General features: G+C 41.8%; 1 protein-coding gene across 4 annotated transcripts in view; it reads right to left on the reverse strand.

Annotated features, from left to right (window-relative positions):
- LOC134884071 (rho GTPase-activating protein 21-like) overlaps positions 1–12,575 on the reverse strand; it is an 80,638-nt gene that overhangs the window by 12,783 nt on the left and 55,280 nt on the right. For 2 of the 4 annotated variants that reach the window (XM_063912690.1, XM_063912688.1), the window contains 5 exons: positions 10,595–10,687; positions 9,686–9,764; positions 9,318–9,372; positions 7,169–7,192; positions 3,721–5,710 (listed from right to left, as the gene is read on the reverse strand). In XM_063912690.1, the coding sequence (XP_063768760.1) occupies positions 3,721–5,710; positions 7,169–7,192; positions 9,318–9,372; positions 9,686–9,764; positions 10,595–10,687 (2,241 nt within the window). Of the gene's footprint in view, positions 1–3,720; positions 5,711–6,516; positions 6,768–7,168; positions 7,193–9,317; positions 9,373–9,685; positions 9,765–10,594; positions 10,688–12,575 lie in introns of those variants that run through there. The other 2 variants (XM_063912689.1, XM_063912691.1) reach the window with 2 other exon arrangements.

A 12,575-nucleotide genomic window follows, 5' to 3' on the forward strand; every position in this document is an offset into this window, starting at 1 on the left:
CCCTAAAAACAAATGAAGAGACGCATACGATGAATCATATCTGTGACTGTGGTGATGCAGGAGGAGGGTAAAACCTCATGTAACAGAACCACTATTAACAATCTAGTACAGCACTTCAAAAAATTATATACATATTTACAGCTCCGGAAAAAATTAAGAGAGCACTTCAGCATTTTCATTTTCTCTTGTTTCATTTTTTATAGGCATTCTATAAACTACTGACAATATTTCTCTGTGTCAGACACTGGAATGGCTGCCATACAGATTGAGATTTAAGAAACATTTGGAGTGGTCTATGAATTTTTTCCGGATCTGTATATATACTTTCCTCAACACAAAAAATACCCTGAAAAAAGTAAATCAGAAAATAAAAAGAAGAAACATTTCTACCAATATTTAGATTTCCATGGAACAACTGATCTGCTTGTTAGTTTCTCTCTGTCCCATGAAACTGCACACCTGCATTTCTGGCCTGGATGGAAGATGCCTACTCCATGTAATCAATTATTTATATACCTCCAATCCTATTTTTGGGAAAAGGTCAGAGTAAATCATGTACAATTACAATCTATTTTCAGGATGTTAGTTAAGGGTATCAAAGTTGACTTTGCTTCAAACTGAAAATACAGATCTATAAATCAAATAAAGAAATTCACTTTTTTTGCATAGAGGTAGAAGAAGTTCCATACCACTCTCATCTTTTCATGTATGTTGTACAAAGTGTTCAATTTCTTGAAATTCCTTACACCTCGTGTTTCCTTGCTAACCGCATTAAGAGTGGGAGGCAAATAAGGAATGTCATTGTCCAGAGAAACTTGTGTTAAACTGCGCATAGTCAATAGATACATCTTTAAATATCGACAGTCAGGAGGTGGTAAGCTTTGATTAGCATAAAGAGTGAGGGAAGCTGTTGGACTGGTTCAGTATAAGGTGATACAATCCTAACTACTGTAGGTGCAAAGAGTATGTCTTTGATGAGTACAGTGATTTTCTGGCATCTTGTCTGAGAGCATAGGAAGAGTAGGCTTACAGCTAAAAACTACAGGTACAATCAGAATTTGAAACAAAACTTTTGGATGTAAACAAACAAAAAGTTGGGTTTTAAAAAAGTCTGCTTTAGAGGTGTTGGTAGAGGGATGTTTTTTAATTATGTACAGAGACAAGCTAGCTGCTTCCAGTCTCTATGCTAAGCTAAGCTAACCTGCTGCTGGAGCATAGAGCTGTTCTTATCTAATCACAACCTCAAAGTAGAGGAGTTAAGGAGGAGAAGAAGGAGGAACCCTTTACATTGTGCCTTTGACCCACCCTAGTGTTAGGAGCAGTGGGATGCCATATGTACGGCACCCGGGGAGCAGTGTAGGAATGGTGCCTTGCCCAGGGACACCTCGGTAGCACTTGGTCTTTCGGTGACTTGAACCGGTGACCTTGCGGATCCCAAGCCAAGTTCCTACGGACTTTGCCACCACCGCCCTAATAGCAAGAGCTGAGGCGTCTTTGTGTATCGGGAAATAGTGCTGGAAATGAATACGGTCGAGGGGGCAAGCTTAAACACAAGGTTTGCTCTGATTGGCTGGTGATGAGTCACGAATGAAGACTCAACTATGAAGACTTAACTGATTTAAACTTGTCTGTTTATGTCAGTCGATGACATAACAAAGATACTAAACACTTTGATTGTTTTTTTCTTGTAAGATGGTGATGCATTTGCTTTGTTATGAATGTATTTTCTATGGAAAAACACAAACATTTTTACGTTGTACATAACATTTTGCACCTACAAGCAGTACACGTTGTCATTTGTTCCCAGTACAAAATGTTTGGCAGCTAATGTGCAGCAGTTGTTCCACTTATTGTTTGGGACTGTACTATGAAATCTAATTGAAGCTGCAGGAATGCTCTTATTTCTCCGTCATGTCACAGTTCATTAGGGACAATGTTCTTGGGTTTCTTTTGCTGTACTATACGGGGGAAATATGAGACATTTCAGCGAGGGGGTGGGGGGTGTATTGAGTTGGAGAGCAGCTCTGTATGAGTGTGTGTGTGTGTGCGCTGCTCTACTCAGATGCCAAAGGGGTGGTTTGAATGTGTCATGCTCGCCTGCAGTAAAGTGTAATGCTGTCATATAATCAAACACCTGACTCGATGTCAGCCTGAGTTCAAAATGTTGCAAGGAATTCATAAATGTTATCATTTGAATACCCAAATAACATGGTCTGCTGTGGTTGTAAACCCATTAAAGTAATGTACACCCTTTAATATTTTATTAGGGATTTTAGATATGTAGATATTTTAGACATACCTATTTTTAAAACTTAATCAAGGAGTAATCTTAATTTAAGGTGTTTGAATTAAAAATACATTTTTGGGGGGAAAACATGATTGCCAGAAAAAATCAAAGGGTGGCTCAACACATCATGAAATGGGAAATAATCAGCTCTAACGAAGAGTGGGATCAAAGGAAGAATAAATATGCTTGCCATGTTGTGTTTTTGGTGGTCAACCTATTTTTGTTTATGAAATGTTGAAGTGATCCTACTGATCTTCATTTTTTTTAGTTTTGGTTTGTGTCTGAGATGGGAATGTCACCTCCTATATGTTATTGGTATGTCCATGTGTGTGCCTTTAGCCTGTACAAAATAAAATAAATAAAAACTAAAAGAAACACAGTAAAGTCAGAATGCAGGAATCACACTGCCTTTAGGACCTATAGTGGTTTGAAAGGCAACACAGTGTTGAGTTTTGCTGTAAAATCAAACACCGTTCTAAAAAGAAAACAGGATTCAGAGGGTATTTCAGTTTGTGACCTTTCCACACAATAGGTGTCCTTGTAGTATGACAAGTAAAGCCGCAATGAAAAGGCTCAAACTTTATATTTCATGCATTTTTTTTATTTGACGCATTAGGGAGCCTCGGGTTATTTTTTTGTATTTTGCGTTGCATGGAGAGATAAGTGTTTACTGTAGAAAACATGGAGTTATTAAAAGCGTATTGACGTATATTTGATGGAAATAACAGATAACCACCTTCTAACTGTTAACGTTACAGCGTGTTCTACCAATACAGCAGTGAGAATTCCCACCTTGCAGACTGCATCTACCCGAGCTTTCTCTTACATACATAATACACACGGACACACCCTCTTGTTTCCAACTGCAGCTGAGTTATTCCCTCTTTCAAACACTAGAAGCATCAGAGCATGTCAAACCCATGATTGAATTTCGAAATATTAATTATGCCCACTTTTCTTCTACTGTTCTTTGGGGCAGGGTAACATTTTGGTTTGTTTTACGCCAGTACTTTTTTATAATCAAATTGAAAATCAAAAAAGAAAATAACAAAACAAAACCTTTTTCCTTCCCAGTATCAAAAACAAGCCAAACTTCTTTGCGCAATCAGCAGTAAAAGGACTCTCCATGAATAAAGTACAGTCTTAAGTGTCCTGATTTGCATCTACAGCATTTCCTGATTAAGATAAGGAAACGTCACATCAATGCGTAAACAAGATTATGATCTCACCAAGCAACTTTCGATACTTGATCATTTAGACAAATGTTGGTCTCTAGTCAAGCCTGAAAAGGAATACAATTGGCTCAAGAATCTTCAGCTAAAGCCAGGTCCACGATTTCTTGCATAAAACTTGTATTCGCATCACAGGACAATCCTTTTACTGCTGTTGCTATAGAAATAGGAAGCGCTTATAAAGAAGCAGATCAGTCTTACCTATGAATGGGATTGAATCCAGGGAGTCATCCAAGTTGTTTGAGCCAGACTTATGTCGTGTGTCTCCCAGCCTTCTGAGATGCATCTCCCTAAAGCTGTCATTTGATGTCCAGCACATCGCTCCATCTGCAGAGCCTGCCTTCACTAATGGTGGTGACTTGTGTGTAACTCCTCCCTGGTCATTAACAGCTAGTACATAGGATGGAGGGCGGATGTGGGGATGTCCAGAGTTTTTGTCCCTTCTTAAAACAACGACTGTTGCATCCAGGCCTTGTATGCCCTCTGCCAGACTGCCATTAGTCCGTATAAGAGCGCCGGTGGAACTGGAGATTTCTCTGGATTTTGGCTTTTGACTCACAGCTCCATTTGTGGTGGAGAAAACGGAAGAAGAAGCTACATCTAAACTTGGTTGCTGTCGCTGCATGGGCAGTTTAGAGGAAGTACCAGAGCAAGAGGAGGACCTGGCTGCCAACCCGGCCCCTAACTGGCCCTCTAGTTTCAGACTGTCAGCCCTGTCTCTGAGCTGCAGGTGCAGAGGCGAGGAGTAGCCCAGGTGGTTGGCCATGATGTTAGCTCTTTGGTCTTTAAGAGGGTCTGTGGTCTTGGTGGAGGACAAGGCAGGTGAAGGGTCTGAGATAGTGTTTTTGACAGGCAGACGTGACGGTCTCATTATGACACCGTCCGTCCTTGATGGTAGTACAGAATCCATTGTACCTTTAGTAAACACAGGAACAGCTAAAGGCGAGTTAGATAATCCACCTTCCTCCTGTCCAGTGAGACTCCTGTTAAGATGAGGTAAAGCTCTATGGCCTGTTCCCTGCCTGCTAGCTCTGGCATCCTCTCCCCGACACAGCAGCAACCTGTCCTCCAACCCTACTCTATCTCCAAACACTGCCAAACCACCTGGTTCTCCAGGCTTCTGCCCCAAGTAGTCACAAGACCTCGCCCGGGGTTTGTGCACTCCTGTGGGGTTAGAGAAAGGCAGAGCGTCCTCGGAAGAACTCCTTGGCCAATTCCTGATTGGTGTTGTCTGGTCTGCCGCACTTCCAAGCCTCTCTTGGGAAACGCTACGTAATGGAGTGACTGAAGTGTCCTGGCTATAAGAATCTACCTTGCGGTCATTGGAGGTGCTTCTCCTTCTAGCCTGGGAGCCCGGTTCTGCTTTTGGGCTGGTTCTAGGAGGCGACTGGGTGCGTTGCTGTGTGTAGGCGGAGCTGGAATTGGCAGCTGCCCGCAAGCTGTCCAAGCGTTCCTGTATGGTCCGGCAGCCATACGTGTGCAGCCTCTTGGCGTCAATATAGTCCTTATAGGTTGTGTAGTTTTTCCAGTCAATGTTCTGATGTGGAGAGAGGGAGGGGGCTGTGGGAGAGGGTGAGTATTGGTTGGCGCTGGGTGAGATGGCAGTGGAGAACGTGTCTGGTGACGCAGCGGCGGGCCGTACAGGTGGCGACAACGTGTCAGGATAGATCGGACCAGGTCTTGAAGAAGGGGAGTAGCATGAGCTTTCTGCGGGACGGGAAGAGGGGTACTGCAACTGTGCACCCCCAGGTACTGAGGGAATAAGGGGTCTTGGTTTAGCTGAGCCTGAATCCTTTGAAGGACTGTACCGGTTTTCCTCTGTCCTGTGGCTGGGTCCAGCCCGGGCCACCCAGGACCCCCTGTCAACTGGATCAGGAGGCATGGCCACTGTCCTCACATTCTCATTGCAGACACACGCCACTGTCTGAGACTTTGATGTCTGTGGGGTTGGATGCGAGGGCGGGATAGGGATTTCAACCCTATAGCTTTTTTCTGCCACTCCCCCTCTTTTTCCTGGTCCCTGAGCCGGTCCTCTGGCGGTGTCAATGACTGCGGCGGGCTCTGATGTCTGAGCCATGCCTGCAGCCTTCACTTCTATCCGTGGGTAGCATATCGGAGGGGGCTCGGGGATGTTCAGGGCATTTCCGCTGTACGCGTCATTCCCTTTGAGGTATGCATCCTGGGAATAGGCCTGCAAGAGATTATAGGACATTATGTCACTTTGGTTGCTGAGAGGTTGGAAAGCTGAAGTAGATCACATTAACCCCTGGGAGTACATCACACCCAACCACAGACAGGATACATTAGATTTCACTTAAACTGAAAAGAGAATGCTGTAGACCAGTGTGTCAAAGAATATTCTGCAATAGCCACAATTACGGCAAATAAAAAGAATTCCAGAAGATCATAGATAGATCTATGTTGTTTCAGCAAGGTCATTTATTTCATTTCCTGGTGAGAGGGTACAGTTTAACTTCTTCTTCTATCACTACATTACTACAATTACTGCCATATCTCACATTTGAATCAACTTTCCTCTGCTGCTAAAGTAGTAATCTTTGGTTTACAAATGTGGCTGCCCATATTTAGAAGCAGACAGACAATAGTAACGCACTAGTGTCATTTATTTACAGAAGTCTCTGTGTGAGCTGATCAGCAAAACAAACTGTTACTGCATTCCCTAAATAGACTTGTCAGTGACAACTGGTTTAATCCGGTCTAAAAAACAAAACAAAAAAACAGCAGCATGCTACAGCTCTCTAGAACAATTTCTCCAAATCAAACACAATCTCTTTCAGTAACACTTTCTCAATCTTTTCCTCGAGACCACGAACAAATGTTACATCATGCCATGATACAAATTAACTGCCCTGAGAAGTAACAGATGTGAAAGAGTGGGAAAAGGGGATAGCCAGAAAAAGCAAATAAGTAAAGAAAGGAGCCAGGAATAAACCCTTCAAGCCAGGAGTAAGGATTAAGCTGGCAGGGTTTACCCACCTTGCGTACTGGAGAGTGTGCCCTGAGGCATGAGGAGAGGCTGAATGGGGGACGCCTCGGTCTGCCGTTGCCCGCTAACCCTACCTCTGTCAGCATCTCCACAACTCACTTCTGTCACTATAGGTACTTCCCTTGATTAAAACTTGAAGAAAATACAGCTGGGTACTTTCCAATGCAGGCTTGTTTGCATATTAAACATGCTACATTTCCTCATCATTTCAGCGCAAGAACTCTTGAGAAAATGAAAGGGAGAGAGCTTTGGTGTCGGACTTTAATCATAGCACTCCACCTGAGGTGTCAGGTTACATGCAGCAGCCACTGTAAATCTACTCCTTGGTGCCTCCCATTGGATTTGTTTAGCAGGTCAATAGAAACCAATTTCCTCAATAGAGAGTGTTGGAGTTCTGCTGACTCATAGACTCAGATGATTTGTTTTCAGAGTAGACACATCTTTCTGTTAACCTGCTATTCAGAGACAACAAAAACAAACTCACGTATACTAACCTGCAGTCTACACATATTGCAAACGGGGGAGTTTATTTTGGGTTATATGGGTTTGCTAGCTTCTTCATCTGCAGGAATATATAGCAGGGCATCATCAGGAAGGAGGACTTAAAGGAAGGGGATAAGTTAGCATAGTTTCCCATCTTACCAAAGCAGTGATATCCCTGGAAAACTGCAGTCCACAGGATAGAGAAGGGCAAGCAAAGAGAAAGAAAGGGAATAAGAGGCGTAAACAGGTGAGCATAAGGAAATGAGGTTTATCGCCATCGTTGGAGGTGAGACATCTCTGATTTCAGGTCACGCTAAAAATACACTCGCATCACAGTCGGAGGAAGAAGAAGGGAGAAGAATAGAGGTCAACTTCAGCAGGTTTGGTGTCATCCTCATTGCGCTTCCTCCCCATTATCTGCTCTTCTTACCTACCTCCACCGAAAACACATAGGCACATGTTTTTTCTGTCTTTTCTTCACTCCCGACACACTCAGCATTTCTTTCCTTTGCGCTGTCACTCTCACCTGCTGACTGTGGTACCTCCCCTCCCCCTCTCTGGTTCCTCAGAGGCTCTTTCACTGTCTCTCTCCTCTAGCTTCTCTCATCCCTCTCGCTCATCTGTTAGCTCTATCTATGATTTGTTCACTTTTTGGGCGAACATAACAGAACGCTTGCCTGATCTTCACTGGCTCGCTTTCCTTGCTCACTCGTGTCAATAGCGAGCTGAGGAGAGTCAGCTGACTGCAGCTGCACTCCCCCTGGTAAGTGTGTGGGCTCGATGTCTCCCGAAACACAGGAAAACACAAACATGAAGACATTTGAAAACATAGACATGGAAACTTTTACAGACACCAATATGAACATCCGTCAGTCATCCTTTAAAGAGGCTCAACACATGTTTGTCCTTGTGTAAAACGGTCACACAGAGAAGCATTTATATTGTGTGTTTCAGACACTTTAAAGAAATGACTTGACCTGAGGATTAAATCATACAAACAGAAACCCTTGACAGTTAGATCCCATCTTGAATTCTTCTATACTCAATTTTACTTAAGGCTCATAGCACAGTGTACAACAGTTTTAAACTAATGTTTCATTGGAAGCCAGATTTAATGGAACTGTTAATAAAAAAAAACAAGTTTTGACACAACAAAGATTGCCTTCATTTTTGACTCATGTTTTCCTTTATGGGAAGAAAGTCCTTCATTTGACTCCCTCTGCCATGTGAGTGCTCAGACTAATTCCGAAACGCCAAAAGCAAGTTTCTGTGGCTTTCGTTGTGTTGCGGCAGAGCTAACAAGCTATGTTTGGAATTTAGCAAAACAGTGGGATCTGACTCAGTTCTCTGCTCCAAGAGAAATTTCCAAACAGAGGTGAATAACATGTGGAGGCTGGTTTTTGACATAGCCTGGCGCTGTTTTATCGTCTGTGGGGCTCTGGACCCTGACTGATGGCGTGGGCTGGCTGTTTTGCATCACTGAGCTCAGGAGCATGATGTGGAGCTGTGGTATCCACTCTAGCTCTTCTGCCAGTAACTTTTTCCCACTTTTTGGGAAACTCACATATCCGAGTACCCACGTTCTTGAATGGATGAACCCTGTGACTCAGTAAATAACATTGTGACCATGTTTTATATCTTTACGATCATATAATCATCCACTCTGGTGATCTAATTCCAATGAAACAATGTGGGTAACGTAAGATTGTATCCCATACAAGCGTATTTGGGATCGTATGGAAAGCCTGGAAAAGCTTGTTTTCACCAAATGAATCCAACGTGACTCAGAGGTGAGTATCCCTTCAAGCGCCCTAGGCTACGTTTAAGCGAGTAGTTTCACATTTTGAAAGAAGAACACATATCAGTCTCATCTCTGTGCCTTAATATGAAGTTGTAGTGAGTAGATTTTAGATTAGCTTAGCATAAAGCAATAGCTTAAATAGCTAAGCTCCATACCAATTATCATGTTATTTATAGTTTTTTCAACCTGTTAACAAGAATAAAGCATGTCGATTTTTCAAGGGGATTAACTGCCACATGCTGTGACTGTTTGCAACATTCCTAAGTGTGTCATCACAGTGAGGATGCAAAGTTTGACAACCTTATTCTGCGCAGCTCACCGACCATATCTGACATAGTAGAAGACATAGCACAGAAGTAAAGGTGGATTTTTTTTTTCTTTTTAATAACACTGTCCTCATATTCAAACTACCCTTGATCATCATCTTTAATGCATAATTTCCTGCCGTATAAACGTAAGGGCATTTTTAATCACACTTGCTATATATACTGGTAAATGAATGCTTACCAGCTGCAAAATATCCTCATCCTTTGGCATCACACAGAGTTCCAGAGAGGCATCGCTAGAGGAGGAGAGGTTGGGGGCGGGGGGGGGGGGGGGGAGATAAAGACAGGGAAACTGTTTTCAGACAGCACTTTCAAGAAAAAGTTGCGAATTCTAAGTAGAGGGTAATGGACTGTGAATGAACGTGTGCTAATAGGGAAAATATTCTCTCTGAAAAACTGGAAATGTGTTTTTCCTCAGAAGTTTCACAATGCCTCCGTCTCATTTTCTGTGTTTTTACTCCACAGATGTGCAGGGGAGTGTAGGCAGTGAGGAGATTAGACGGGGCATATTTCTCCAAACAATTAAATGTGGAATGCAACATTTCGTACCTGTTCTGGATCAAGGCTATGACTTGCGAGTAGGTCTTCCCAATGATGCTCTCTCCATTCACCTTCACTATCCGGTCCCCTGGGGAAGGATGATAGAATACATTAGAAAGCTGTGGCTAACAGCAACATGACAAACTCTGTTTTCTGCACTCAGCTGCTCAGAAAAAAACCGGGTCAATATGGTTATTGACCGAGAAAACACTCTCCTTCCAGCCCAAACACACATCTGTGTTAAGATCAAACGGAGAATACCAATACTTGTTTATTTCAAGGACCTCATGTGAAGATCCATCTCAATTCAAGTTTTTCTGATGGCCATCTTTCAGGAAGAGAGGCGAGGTGAGTTTAGGAGAGATAATTATGGGAAAACAGTGCACTCCCTTATCCCAGGAGAGGAGAGCAAACAGATAAAAGCAGAGTTTACAGGGCTGGCCCGGCCCACTTAACATTTCCTGTTATACATAGTGCTAATCTGGCAATAACGCTGACAAAGCCGCCAGCCGTCACCTCCATTTTCAGAGATACTGGAAGGAGCTGTTTCACTTTTTCACCAGGAGGGAGTTTGTTCAAGTATCTTTATCCTTTCTGCTTAGAATAAGAAGTGATTCACAAAAAAATAAGGGCTGAAACAAAGTGGGGAATCAAGGGCAGGTTGAAATAACAGTGTGCATATTACACTTTGTTCAACCTCCCACGAAGGAGCCATCTGTTATTTTGTAACTCATATCTGTTTGGCCTGGCGGGTTACAAGGAAGTACCTACAGTACGAACGTGAAGAAATCTTGGCATCAAACGGCACTTTGAGGTCAAATCCGAGAGGCAGTTAATCACAAGATCAGCTGCTTTTATAGAAGCCATGCAATGTTCTCCACAGAGACTGTGTGTGTGTGTGTGTGTGTGTGTGTGTACCTGTACAGAGTCCAGCTCCGTGGGCGGGGCCTTCCTCCTTCACTTGCTTGACGAAAATGGTGTCCATTGGCTCCAGGCGGTTCCGCTGTCTCCCTGGCAACAAGAGAGCACATGCACCGAGGCGATTGGTCACACAGGGAGGAAGAGAGGCAGCAGCAGAATCTGAACTAGATCACATTGAACTTCAGCTGAAGCGATATTATGGAACAAAATCAGTCATTTTCCAAAATGACATTGTTCTTACTCACACACACAATACAAATGTGATATTTCTGGATGTAAATTGAAAAAATCGGATGCAAAAATGTGAAATGTCTACAATATTTTGAGCATTTTGGCAGTTATATGTATTGTTTTCTCTACCTACTTTAGCTTTTACTGTACTAAAATGATATTAAGTTTTCTTGTATAAAATGTAAATAGAGTATGATATATACAAGACATAATTAATTAGAAAAAATAATTGCTAGATGCAAAAAGACTATGGAGGCAGGTTCCATCAGTAAACATGTATAACCTGAATGATAAACGTGTTTATCTGTGGAACAACTGCAATGATAAGCTGAAATACTGTGCAACTTTATTTAAACTAAAAAAAAAACTATTTAAAAAATACATTTTAAGTGGTTATTATTTTTTGTTTTTGACAACAACAAAAAAAAAAGGTTTTCCTGTAAAGATTATTTGAATATTGTTCTTGTTTTTTTTTTGACAGATGATTTTGATTTATTTTCTAAAAACGAGTCACATATCACGACCGCTGACAACCATGTTCAACCAACAATGTTTGCTAGAGGGGGTAGGACTAGAAAAGCTTGTATGCTTCTTGCCCCTTTAGAACATGGAGCTAAACAACTTTATTATTTATACCTTGTAAACAAAACAAATCTTTGTTAACATGTTCAATAGTTGACTTAAAGACAAAGAGGAAATCCTCACAAGTATAAAGCTGGAATTCTTTGTTTCATCTCCTCCCTGCTGTGAATTATTGCAAAATATCTTGAGGCCAATTGAGGTTTTATGAAAGAATCATAGAAAACAAATCTCAAAATATCCCTTCACATCCCAAACACTGTAACAGGCTCTTATTTCTATCACATGCTCAGTCCATGCTGTGTGATGTGCATGGAGCAAGTTAGTAAAGTAAGTCCAGCTTATTAAGTTAAATCACTATTAACCTGCCTTTGTACTAATGTGCTGTATTAACATTTTTATCAGTTTAAAAAAAAGAAAAAGTAATATGAAGTAGTCTTTTCATGTTGTTCTGGTTTTGTGTTTCTGTAGGTATTTGTAAGCAACTATGACCGAGAGAATATTGCTTTTTTATGGTTATTTAATTTCTTTGTTGTTAAGAAGTGGCAGGTAAAATAAGATCTTCTACTCCCTGCTCCTTTCCACTATGTGCTATAAAAGTTGTGTAAAGTGTACATGTTTCGTTTTAAAATGACTGTGTGGAATAAACACATAAAATAAAGCCATTATATGCATGCAAAAAAGAGGGAGTGACAATATTTGCGCTTGTGATTAAAACAGCAAAATCGTCTTTCCCTGAGCCATAAGCCTCAATCGGAGTTGGCGTCAGCTGCCTTCCAGAGGCTTTTCGGAAGTGCAACATCAGAGCATCCCACTGTTCTTTCCTCAGGGATCACATGCTCTTTTCTTTCTACATTCACACAGCAGCAGATACATGCATTTATGACCCTCTGTGGAGCCTTGAACACCTGGAATGGAGCAGATGTTAGCTTTGGAGCAACTTCGAAGGAGGAAGAGTTGTTGTATCATCAGGTTACTCAACTTTATAAAGGAATCCACACCTGTATGGTGGACATTTTCCTTCAAATCCTTTATATTTTAATGTTCCTGTCGGCAGGAAACATGCCAAGGTTCAAAATATGAGCTGCTTTAATGGAAGAGTGTCACCTTAAATGTTTATTTAGGACAACGGCATGAGAGTAACTGTACACTCTGCTGCTTTCCTCCT

Source organism: Eleginops maclovinus, chromosome 21 (assembly GCF_036324505.1).
Source record: "Eleginops maclovinus isolate JMC-PN-2008 ecotype Puerto Natales chromosome 21, JC_Emac_rtc_rv5, whole genome shotgun sequence".
Classification (NCBI taxonomy): domain Eukaryota; kingdom Metazoa; phylum Chordata; class Actinopteri; order Perciformes; family Eleginopidae; genus Eleginops; species Eleginops maclovinus.